Source organism: Stegostoma tigrinum, chromosome 35, assembly GCF_030684315.1.
Source record: "Stegostoma tigrinum isolate sSteTig4 chromosome 35, sSteTig4.hap1, whole genome shotgun sequence".
Lineage (NCBI taxonomy): Eukaryota > Metazoa > Chordata > Chondrichthyes > Orectolobiformes > Stegostomatidae > Stegostoma > Stegostoma tigrinum.
Window position 1 is genome coordinate 14,382,408 of NC_081388.1, and position 13,094 is coordinate 14,395,501.

Here is a 13,094-nt window from a genome sequence, read left to right on the forward strand (position 1 = left end):
GCCATGCGATTGCTATTGAAGTCAGAGTTCTCAGCTGCACAGACTCATTGTCTACATGAGATTGCTGCTGCTGCTTGGTAAATCTGGCCCGATGTGTCTGTATGTGGGTGGTTTGGAAGCCATCACTGTGTCAAATACAACTGGTGTTTGTTAGCACTCTGGCTCAGTCATGATTGTTGGCATGGTAAGGAATGGAATTGGTGGCAGGGTACAGAATTTATGGCAAGGATGAACCACAATGTCTTGGGTCTTCCCAATGTTTGTGGTTGGAGAAATTCTACTAGCTCACTACCAGATGTGGACAACTGATCTAACAACCTGGAAATGATGAATAAGCATATAATAACAATTGTGAGGGTCTTGCGGCACATTGGTAGTATCCTTACTTGAGTTAGGAGGTCTAGGTTCATGACCCACCTCCAGAAGTGCATCATAACATCTCAAACAGTTTGTATTAACCATAAAATAATTATAGGGAACTTCTTGTAATTTGTGGCGAAGCAGTCAAAGGTGCTGTATTCAGGTTCCTGTCTCTTTGTCCACTTGGGTTTGAATCCTTCTGCTGTCAATTGTGTTAATACCTTATCATTTCAGACATTTTAGGGTCTTGTGGTGGTGTCTTCTGGACCCGAAGGTCTGGGTTGAAGTTCCACCTGGTCCAGAAGTGTGTCATAACTTGTTAGAGCAGTTTGATTGTTAATATAAGCCTATTTTGCTCATTGTGTAAGCTTCTGTAAATTAGAATTTCATTTTCTTGAACATGCAAATGTGGCTTACGTAAAATAGAAACAAAATGTACTGCAGATGCTGGAAATTGTAAAAACAGACAGACAAACTGAAAATGCTGCAGAAACACAGCAGGTCTGGCAGCATCTGTGGAGGGAGAAGCAGCTAACACTGACAAAGTGTCATTGGATTTAACATTAACCCTGTTCTTCTCCATACAGATTCTCAGACCTGCTGAGTTTCTCTGTCACTTTATTTCTGTTGTCCTCTTAACCAAATGTTGTTTGTGCATAAAATACATTTGAGAAAAGGAATATTTCTGCAGAAGCTTTAGATATCATTACATGTCAATCTGGTTCCTAGATCTGACATTGTGAGAAGCAGTTACCACAGCTTTCAGCTTTTCCATAATTCAATTTCTTTTGGCTGATCACATTTTTGCTCTGAGAGGTCGGAACAAGGAGAGACCACTGCCAGCTCCACCATTCTATTTCAGCAATGCTGCTGCTGCAGCAGAAAACTGCTGGCAGTGTTCCTTTTCATTTCTGCTTCCTTGCTTTATCCTCTTTATCTTTCGTTTTTAAACATATCAAAGGACGGGTCAGGGCTGAGCCAGCAGCTTTCCACCAGCACTTATCCTTGCACAGGGGTGGTTTCAGGCTTGCATCTGTGAAAGTGACCTAGATTTGTGGAACAGCCTGCTGGATACCAATTCATTTGACAAACCGAAGAGAATATTTTCTTTTTGAAGTTCAAGACCTGAGAGTACAAAATGAGCTTATCTGAATTTTTTTTTTGATCTGAGTACATAGACTTGACAGAAGGAGTTGGATTTTTTTCCTTCTGCTTTGGGCTTATTTGCACTATAAATATCTCTTCTGGTTTCTATCAGACCTCTGAGAAATGGAAAATTATTTTAGATGGAAAGAAGTAAGGCTCCTGAAGCTGTGGGCTTCATTTAGAGCTGCCATCTTTAAATATATATTAGTTTTAAAATGGAGGCCGCGTTTGACTGTTTTACTTTGGGAAACAATAGAATCATAAAGTATTTGTTCCTAATGTAACACATAATGAAGTAGAGTGCTGGTAAGTAATGACTGGACTATTCTGTACTCACTGCAAATAAATAGCAACTCTCCAGCAATGACAACTATTACAAGTCCTTGAAAGGCTTATGCCAAAAAGGGCTACAGGCCGTTCTTGAATGTGATGGAGATGAGCGAGAGGGAAGATTAAGGACTCTGCTTTACGGGCTAGAAAGGAGGTGGCATTTTCCAACATGTGAAATGTTCAGCCATGTAGATAAATTATACCCAGATTATTACTTCAAAGTGAGCTGAGCAGACAGGACAGAATGCATAATGAAAAATGAAGTTAAGTTACTTAGCAAAAAAGGATGATAGATATTTGGAATAATCGTGGCCTTGGAGACACGAAATATTGTTCAGTGAGCAGTTATACGCTGTGACGGAGGAATTTGATTACTGGAACATCTACATTTTGGGACAGTGTGTCCCTTATTTCTGTAATGTTCGTGTTTTCTTTTAATTATAGCTGTACAATTTTGACATGCTTCGGAGTTGCACCTGATCTCCTTTAACTTCTCGGCTTCATTGCCAAATTAGTCAGACGGGTCCTAGTTACTGGACTGAATCCCTTAAGGCTCTTGGCAACTGACGGTGAGGACGGTATATCTCCATTTCCACCTTTCCCTTCACTTCTCATGTCTATGCCCTGCATTTTGACGGAGATGCGGACCTCTCGCAATGAGGATCACAATTGAACAACTGGAGAGGGAAATAATCTAAATTGTTTATCACCGTACCCATCGGTACATTTTGCTGCTTCCCCCGTGAAGCGGTGAAATTAGCATTGAGTCTTGATCTGTCGGTCTTTCGCCCCCATCCCTGCAATTCTGACCCAGTTGATAATCTCAGGTGAGGCCCATCAATCTGTCACTTCTTCTACCAGCAGTCAGCCTGACACCCACTACTCCTGATATAAAATATGCTCAAGATGCCTTTTTTAATTACTAAATTCACTCCTGTTCATAGTAAGCACAATTTTGCATGTTTTTCTTTAGAAAAACATTCTTCACACTTGCACTATTTCCATGCAGTTGTAGATTTGGCATGGCGTGTTTTCTTGTGAATTTTTTGTACAGTGGAGGTGAGGCTCCGCCCCCACCCTCTGCAGGGGGGACAAAATGTCGATCGTCATGAAATATGGAGGAGCTGCACTCCCAGAAGTGAAGACGGTGCTTGTGTAAGTGGCTGTGTCAGCGTGCATAAAGCTGATGTCATTGTCTCCAAGGACAGCAGGTGCGAGTTCCTGCTGTGAGGATAATACAGCATTTTCCAATCTAAATTGCTGGCTCTCGGCTCAAGGCTGCAGCCTTTGTGGCGCCGCATCACACTGGAGCCTGACCCTGCTGTGAGCATGCAGCTACACACTTGAGACCCATTTAGGAAGAGTGGGTTTTGTTTTTAACCCCCTCTGCAGCTAACTTTCCTTCATGGCACTGTTCCAGATCCCTCATTACCGTGTGCTAGTCTGTCATGTAATTATTTTTCTGTCTGACTCCCCATTATCCTCATCAGGCACCATCTTGCTTAGACTTCAGCTGCTCAACCAATTCTGAACCTTGCTGTTGACTTGCATTGAATGCTGATGAGTTAGTCTTTTCTTTGTTACATTTACCCTAGTGCTTTGAGAGCTGGCCCATTGGTCGCGTTGCCACCTCTTGACCCAGGAGGTGCTGGGTTTGAGCTCCGTTGCTGGACTTGAGAATGTCATCCAGACCAGAGGCTGTCAAACTGCAGGTCGTGGGCCCCAGTGGGATCACAGGATGAGATTTTGGTGTTGCATGCTCTGAGGCAGCAGGCTGGCTGTTTTTAAAAAAAATTGACAGCTTTGACACCCCTTTGAATGTTTTGCTTTTCTTCTCCCTCTTTGGTGTTATAGAGCTGTGCAGCACAGAAACACAGACCCTTTGGTCCCACTCATCCACGTTGACCAGATATTCTGAAGTAATCTGGTCCCATTTACCAGCACTTGCCCTATATGCCTGTAAACCATCTGACTCATTATATACCCATCCAGATGCCATTTAAATGTTGTAACTGCACCAGCCTCCACCACTTCCTCTGGCAGCTCATTCCACCAGTGAAACAGTTACCCCTTAAAGCCCTTTTAAATCTGCCCCCCCCCCCCCCCATCTTAAACCTATTCCCTCTAGTTTTGGACTCCCCTACCTGAGGAAAAAGACCTTGGCTATTTATCCTTCCATGCCCCTCATGATTTTATAAACCTCTATAAGGTCTCCCCTCAGCCTCCGACGTTCCAGGGAAAATACCCCCAGCCTATTCAGCGTCTCCCTATAGCTCAGACCCTCCAACCTTGGTAACATCCCTTTCTTGGCAAGCTACAGTTCTCTGCTCTGAGGCTCTGCTGTTGCAGCTGCAGCTGCAGCCTGTAAAATGATGGGCCTTTACTTCTCTCAAGGCAAAGTCAGCAGTTTTAAGCCCCCCCCCCCTCAGCTTTTGCCGCAGGGTCTCGCCTCCACCCTGAGGCATTAAAATGGAGTCACATCTGGCTGTAGGGCAGGTGGCAGTGTAGCTGTCAATTGCTACCACCCTGCACTGTAGGACTACTGCATTGCACTGGCTTATAGGTGCTACGTTATACTGAGTCTTCCTGTCTCCTCAGTTGGAATTGAAGACTTGCTGGATTATTCCAGCAAGAGCGTGACAGTTGTCCAGATGTCCTCGAGAGCACTTCATCGTCCATCATTGACAACAATTGATTATCTGGTTTTTTTAAAAAAAGCAAAATATTGCTGTTGCTGAAAATCTGAAATAAACAGAGAATGCTGGAGAGAATCAGCAGGTCTAACAGCATGTGTGGAGAGAGAAACGGTTAACTTTTTCAAAGTTTTTTTTCAGCCAGGTATGGAAGCAATGACGGGAGAGTAACAGGTCATTCATCAAAGCTGCATTTGTCTGCAGAACAGTGACAACGTTTCAGAAGTAACTGATGTTCTGAGGTAAATGGTGCTGCCTCATTGAAGGTGCTTGCTAATTGTGAAGACTCTATTCTGCCAGTTACGCCTGCTCCTCTTCCTGAATGCACTAACTCTTGCAGGGCTTTCGCAGCCTTTCTTACACAAGCCCAATGGATTCTACTTGAATATTGGATAGAGGAGGGCGTTCTATCTGCACTGGAGCTTTTGGTAAATCTGCAGCCATGCAATGTGTCTTCCAGCAAGGGTCAGTGGACAGCCAACCAAAAAGAGCCTGTAGAAACATAGAAAATAGGAACAGAAGTAGCCCATTTGGCCCTTTGACCCCTCTCTGCCATTCAGTGTGATCATGGCTGATCATCGTACATACCCTGTTCCTCTTACATACCCTGTTCCATTTTTTTTTCCCCATACCCTTTGATTCCTTTAGCCGCTAAGAACTATATCTGGTTCCTTCTTGAAAACTGTGTTTTGGCCTCAAATACTTTCTGTGGCAGAGAATTCCACAATTTCACCACTCCCTGGTTGAAGATATTACTCCTCCCCTCAGTCCTGAATGGTCTTTAAACTGTGACCCCCAGTTCTGGACTCCTCAGTCACCAGGAGCAACCTTCCTGTATTTATTTTGTCTAGTCCTGTTACCGTTTTACTGATTTATATTTTAATCAGCCTGTGTTTTTTTTTGTTTGCAGATAGGGGTAACCCAATTTTGGCTATGAAATTGGCTATCTTAGCCCAGACCAGGATTTCAACTGGAAACTATCAATGCTTTGCTGCTGCACTAGGGGTCACCATTATCTAGTATATCATCAAGGGGACACTCCTGTAATTCCTAGCCTTATTTATTTGGTCTAGGATTGCAGTAAGTAGCATAAAATAGCAGGGGGACCAACTTGTGCCTTCACGCATCCTCTGTGGCTTTAACCTCTGGTGATTTTTTTTCTTGGCCAAATCCTGGCAAATTTTGCAACCCAGGAACAGGTTGGTGGGACTCTTACTTACCCGCCCCCAGCCTATTTGTAAGGAGATGATCGAAGGATGAGTCACGGCCTTTAAGTTTCTCTTTGAATACGTGGACTTTTAACCAGTTAGTGATACAGCTGTGTTTTGTGTCACTGCATTGTAGCAGATTATGTAATGGAGCTTGAATGATTGTACAGAGGTGATTGTGAGAGGTGATCTTGTTGAAACATATCGGATTCTTGGTCTGGATAGGGTAAATGCTGAGGGGATGTTTCCCCTCCAGGGAAAGTCTGGGTCTGGAGGGCACAGCCCTTTGAATTGAAGGGGTGCCAATTTAAAAGTGACATGAGAAATTTCTTTTCTGAGGGTTGAGAACCTTTGGAACACCTGGCCCCAGCTGTGGGGCAGGGCCCTTGTTTATATTTCAGGCTGAGGTAGATCCTTGTTCAGTAAGGGAATCAAGGGTTATGGGGATAGAAGTGGTCAGATCAACTATGATCCGATTGAAAGGAAGACAGAGGGGCTGAAAGGCCTGCTCCTGTTGCTATTTCGTCTTACAGAAGCTTTTGTTCTGTTTGATGTGCCCCTTTTTGATTTTAGAACACCTGGAAGTTAGTCTTGGGGTTGCTTTAGGAACTGTGTCTTGACATCTTCCATTGTGCCCTAATCCTTTAATGGATCTTCATGGTTTCTTCTGCTTGGTAAAGCCAATATTTTGTTCTTGTACTTTTACAAATGAGCTGTTGAGAAGCATCATGTTTTTCATGAAACCTGCCTCTAATGATTTCTGATGTGCTGAGACAGTCAAGGTGCATGAGGGACATATACTTAGTGTGGACTGAGGAGGAGAAAAGGCAATGCCGATTTTGTTTGGAATTATGTTTGGAGCCGAGAAGCAAGTTTGTTAATAAGCACAAGTAAAATTATATTTGTATTGCACCTTTTTACTGTTCTGATATTTAGCCATACAGCTATCAAATTGCCTTTTTGTTTTGAATTGTAGTCATTAGTAGGCTTAACGTGACAAGTAATTTGCACACAAACTGCAATGAGAGAAATTACTTCTAAAGGTGTTGGCTGATGAATTTTTTTTCCGGGAAATAGGAAATTTCCTTCCAACAGGGCAATGAGATACAACCGTATACCTGAGCAAATAAGCAGGGTTCCATTTAACATGTATAGACAGGATAATGCATGCGCGGCTCCCCGCCAGGAGCAGCAAAGTAAATTGGTTTAAGTGATGGAAATTGAGCAGAATACCTTGAGGAAGGAAGAGGATGAGTACTGGAGAGGTGCCAGCATGTATGTAGCCACACACATTAATGCTAGATATTCACAGTTTCATCATGAGATTCGTTGTCCTCATGCATGCAGCTGTGCGGCATGCGGCTGGGAGCTGTCTTGGAAGCCAGGCACGCAGATTTGGGAGTAAACAATTTCTGAAGTGGCTGCTTCGTTGGTTGGAGAGGGAAAGGTTTACCCACTTGTAGATTTGCAGGTTACTGCTTGACACATGACTTGTTCTGACACTTAAAATTCCACCCGCCCCCAGCCTATTTGTAAGGAGATGATCGAAGGATGAGTCACGGCCTTTAAGTTTCTCTTTGAATACGTGGACTTTTAACCAGTTAGTGATACAGCTGTGTTTTGTGTCACTGCATTGTAGCAGATTATGTAATGGAGCTTGAATGATTGTACAGAGCTCTTTGAGGTGTTCTGATCTATGAAATGTTATGTAAACACCGGTATTGTCACCTTTACTCGGAGAAATAGAGGGGTATTGACCAGTGTATTCCAAATACATGTACAGCTGCTGTCACAACAAAAGTTGTCATGCTTTTGTTTTGGAATCTGAACAATACTGCATTAGGTTTACCCATTCCATTTACCTGTGTTTTGTTCTGTTTCTAGCTGCCGATAAAGCACGAGATGAGTTCACCGAAGCAGAGAAATCGCTGAGGGAGGTGGAGACTTCGATTGGGTATCGTATCTATTTTAAAAAATAAAACCAGTTTGTCATCGAAGGCAAAGGTGTCTGGCATTGGGTGGGGGTCAAGGGGAGGGGAGAAAATGAGACATTCTTAACCCTTAATGAGGTGAGAAAAATATATCTCTGAGAAGCCACATTAACATCAGTGGGCCCAGGGTTGGAAATAGTTCAGAAGCTGGAGTTGTTTAGTTTCTTGCCAGCCTTCCTATCATAGCTAAGGAATCACATATGAGCTCTGAAGGCAATATCCTGCCAAACCGCTGTTTTCTTCAGGGCTAATTGGTGTTTGGAGGGGGTGAGAGAAGGAGAGAGACTGTTCAGTGATTAAAGTTCAGGCAGAGCGTATAGGGTCTATGCTACTGTCTCTCTGAGGATGTTTGGTGTAGTTAATGCAGGCAGAAACTCTCAACCGTGATCTGTCATCAAAAATTTGAATGCGAGACATACTTGACGTTAACTAAAGAGGTAATTGCTGCAAATTTTTATGTGGCATTGAAATGTTAATGTAGGAATTGCTGCGTTTATCCCCCTGGGGACAGTATAACCCTACAAAGGCACGTTCAAATGTAGCCCGTGAAAGAAACAGCCAGATATAAGAAGTGTTTTTTCTGATTTCTGTCTGCTTTGTTTCCGATGGCTGTACCTTGGTTCATTGTAATTGGGTTGGCTTGTTTTAAATCCTCATGATAGAGAGAATCTATCCTTTCCATTATCAAATGTAGAAAGTTGCAGCATATGTATTCTAGACTATTGCATCAGCTTTCCCTTGTTTCACCTTGAAATATTTTATTGTCAATTGAACCGAATGCATCCTTACTTAAATGAACATGTAAATTCACTAATTGTAAACTGAATCAGAAATTTCTACACTGCTTTGTTTCAAAAAAAGAATTGAAGGAAGGAGTATGACTTGCTTTGTTGAATTCCCGCTTTGCTCTGCTCTGGTTACTAAAAATGTTGTTAATTATCAGCATTAAGCTGAAAATGTTACACTTCATTTGTGTTGAGGCTGACTGATTCAGAGCTGAAGGAGATTTACTGCTATGGCCATTGGGCATGCTTGGGTATTAGTCTGCCTTGATTACTAATGTGGAGCTGTCAACACAGCATCAGACAGCTTTTGCTTTGCTACTAAAACTCCTCCATCCTCTATGTACATATCGACATGGTGCGATTCTGTAACACAGTTATCTGCACACTTCAACTAAGAATGTCACAAGTGTTAGAGCTTCATACAGTGTCAGCAGAGGAAAGTCTACCTTGTCCTAATCTTCTGTGAGCAAAGCCATGGATGCTGCATTAGTTAACAGTACTAAAAAAAAGCGGTGAACTAAGCCCATTAACGTTTGCAACTCTATATTGTTAACAATCTAGTTTAAGCACCATAAATGCAAGCTCAGGCAACACTTCATCTGTTGACTGGACTCTCTACAGCTTTCTGGACTCAGGATTCGAATTTAATGATATTAATTTGCAACCTGTGACAATGTTTTGTTTTGTTTTGTTTTCCATTGCTGGTTTGGCATTTTCACTCTTCTCTATTATTTCCTTGACTTTGCTTTCTGGTGGCAGCTATTTAGGGGCCTTCTCTGAAAGCATCCTCTGTTTCCTCACTTGTCCCATTATCTCTCTGTTTGACCTTGCACCATGAAATATTTTGCAATTTAACATCTCCAGTCATCCAGCTTTTCACAGACCTGCTCACCATCATCCCTTTTACTTTCTCAGAATCTGTTACCTTTTTAAACATTCCCAGTTCTAATCTGAAATGAGACATTTATTCTATCATTCTCTGTTTCTGTTCATAGACCTGCTGAGCGTATCCATCATTGTTTTTATTTGAAATCCATTCTCGTTGCTGAGGGGATTCTATCTTCCCTTGTATTTTAAATGAACAATATTCTTCTCAACTGCCCCCCACAGTGATAGTATTCCATGCTAATTGGCCCTCGTCCCTTGATTATATTTCTCAGTCATGAGACATTCCAACCTCTTCAAACTTCGATGTGCAAATAACTTGACGTGTCTGTTCATGGCCTGATTATTTTCTCTGAATAGCTATTAAGTTGCAGCCCTTGTACTCTAGCTTACTACTGTTGCTGATTCTGTAGATGTGTTGCAGAAGGTTGTATGTTGGTAAAGCGGATGATTGTTTCTGGACAGTAAGCTGCAGGTTTGTTTGTGACATATCAATATGTTAACAATGAGATGGCAAGAGTTTGGGAAGATTTCTCTGGAGTGGGGAAACATGCCTGTTTTGTAATTTGCTATTTTTTTTTTGAAACCAAATCATTTTTGGAATCTAGGCGTGGAGCTGGATGAACACAGCAGGCCTGGCAGCATCAGGAGCGGGAAAGCTGACATTTTGGATCGGGACCCTTCTGGAGGGTCTTTTCTGAAGAAGGATTCAGACCCAAAACATCAGCGTTCCTGCTCATCTGATGCTGCCAGGCCTTCTGTGTTCCTCCAGCTCCAAACTGTGTTCTGTCTGACTCCAGCATCTGCAGTTTGTGCTATCTTGTTTTTGGCATCATTGCTTGGGATGGAAACTTGTTGGTTTGGGAGTGTTATAACTGAGTGATGTTGGGAACTAGATTAATATAGACAGCGCAGCAGGTACTGTACATAAATCATTGCACATTGCACAACCTATCATAATTTAGTGTAGGCAACATTTAGAAATACTTAGCTGTGATGACAAAGCAAACTAATTGGGACAATTTTAAAGAGGTGCAGGAACCAGAATCTTTGAACATCACACAAGTTGATGGCACAGATTTTAAAAACAACACTTCCAGGTTTTAAAAAGCATAGATAGGGAGGAAGTGTATTCCCATTTGTGCAAGGATTGCGGGTTAGGAGATATGGCAAGTGATTGGCCAAAGAAGGAATAGTTATGAGAAGAAACATTTTCAAGTATTCATGTAGTGAGTGGTTGGCGTCATGGTATGGAATGCTGTGTCTAAGAGTATGGTGGAGGCAAGTTCAGTTGAGACGCTCAAAAGGGAATTAGCTTAAAAAAAGGAAGAATGTGCAGGCTTACAGAGGTGGCGGGGTGGAGGGGGTTCACAAGAATGACACTTGGGGAAATTGTAGAGTGAGCCCGACCCCCGTATAAAAGATCTTATCAAGTTTTCTTCCTAATATAGTGATAGGATTGTGATGATAGATCAGCATAGTCAGTCACGGCATTAATATAAATGTATTGATTCAGTCATAACAATGGCCAGTGCCTGCCTTTTGTACTACATGCAGGCCGAAAGAGACTAGTACCACATTTCTTCAATTGATTACTTTGGAATCAATTAATTTTAAACAAAGTGCCGGTTAACATCTAGGCTGCGATCCAGAAATGGAACTATACCCCTTAATCCCTAATGCAGACACATATGGACAGCACAAAAAAAAGTCTCTGCAGAGATAATATTTGTTTCTTTTAAAACAAAATGGGGAAATGGGTACAAAGATCAATTTGGGCCAAGAGTTTGAAAAATGAGCATAGAATGTAATGACTTCTTATGGGTCCTTGGGTTTCCTGTAGATGAAATTGAATTGCTAACAGCTGTAGACTAATGGAAAAAGATGGTTCTAATTGCAGTCACCATGGATCTGAGGCTTTGGAAAGTGATCTCTGGTTTTACAAAATCAGAAATGCTGGTGCTTAGAAATGAACAGGCCCCCAGGAACTTCTACTGAGAAAGGTAGAGAGACTTGCAGCTTCTTTGGTGTCTTCTTTACTGCCTATCTTGATTTCTAAACAGAAAACAAAGAACAGAAAGGGCTGCTAGGCTAATGTTAGCGTAGCCTATTGCTTGTGTAAAACTAGATTTTCAGTAATTAAGGGCCATGAGCTACATCTTTAATCTCGTTGAAAATTTTGCTTCCTTTTGCACACTGTCTCTTAATTTTATTTTTGTCAACTACAGTTAGCTTACAGCACTCAATAAATTGACCTTGATTCTCAATTTTAAGCTATGCTGTAACCCTTTTCCATACCACACCGTTCTGTAACTTGCATTCTTTCACGTAGTCCTTGATGATAACTCAATATTCCCAATAATAGGTACTAAAGACCTTGCGTTTAAAAAAAAGTCAGAATTGTAGATGTGTTACTGTATTAAAAGGCTGTTTGGCCCATTGTATCTGCACCAGTGTTGATTTCACATGGAGCTAATCTGCTGTCTTCTGCACATAACTCCACACATTGTTCATTTTCAAAGTACTTTCTTGATTGAACCTTCCTTCACCACACTCTCAGGCAGCGCAATCCAGACTGTAATCTCATGCTGCCTGAATGACATTTCTGTCATATTGCTTGTGCTTCTTTTGCCAATCACTTCTACTAATTCCTTCTTGCCTTAACCAGGCCAGAGTCCAGATCTAAGTTTCTGTTGTTTATCCTCAGACGTTTTGTTTGCACATCTTACCTTGTAGGGAAACTTGGGAGAGTCGCCATTCTTTAGTTTTTGTATCATGGGACTGTCAGTTGCATTACTGCATGAAGATATTCCTGGTTGTCTTTGGGGCCCACATATTTCAAATAAGGATGCTTTAGTTTCTGTCTTTCATTTATTGAGAGTACTGGTAAGTCTACATTTTCAGTTTTCCCCATGCAAAATCTCATGTAGAATATTGCTTAGTATGAATGGAAAATATTTAACAACAGTATGGAAAGGTAAATCTACATACCTCTCCAAGGGTCTTTTGACAGCACCTTCTAAACCCATGATCACCACTATCAGGGCAAGGGCAGCAGACGTAGAGGAACACCAGCACTTACAAGTTCCCCTTCAAACCGCATATTGTCCAGACTTCGAAGTATATCGCTGTTCCTTCAGTGTCAGAATAGTGGGGAATTTAGCAAAGGTAATGTCACTGAATATCAAAGGATGACAGTTAGAGTCTGTCTTATTGGAGACAGTTATTGCTGGACCCTTGTGTAATGGTAACGAGCAGTATGCAGATAAGAAATAAGAGGAGGTGAAGGATAGAGCCTTCGAAGACGTCAGAGCTATCAGTGCTGGATTGGAAAGAGGAACCGTTGCAAGTGACAAGAATAGAACAGGTTGCAACTGTTTTACTTTCTGCCTTTCCTTGCGCTAAGCAGCTGAGGTGAATTGTGGTTTCATCGTTGCTGGGGAGAGGTGCTAGCATAATGGTAATGTTGTTAGACTGAGGCTCAGGCTGTGCAGATAATAGACGGTGAAGTTTAAATTCACTAAAAATCTAGAATTAAAAGCCAGCCTAATGGTGACCACTCAACCTACGTGGTTCACTTGCTGTTTAGGAAATGCAGTGGTACTGTGCCTTTTAAGAGCAATGCTGTCTCTTATAGAGAGGTGTTGCCACAGTGATGCCAGAACGTCTGCTTCAGAAGCAGTGGGTAAACATCTT

The 13,094-nt window shown here is 42.0% G+C and overlaps 1 protein-coding gene across 1 annotated transcript in view; it reads left to right on the top strand.

The window, feature by feature from the left end:
* The window catches only part of prkcsh (protein kinase C substrate 80K-H), a 64,388-nt gene that overhangs the window by 36,414 nt on the left and 14,880 nt on the right, over positions 1-13,094 (top strand). Inside the window, exon 12 of the mRNA XM_048521815.2 lies at positions 7,622-7,691. Coding sequence (XP_048377772.1) covers positions 7,622-7,691 — 70 coding nt within the window. The remainder of the gene's footprint in view (positions 1-7,621; positions 7,692-13,094) is intronic.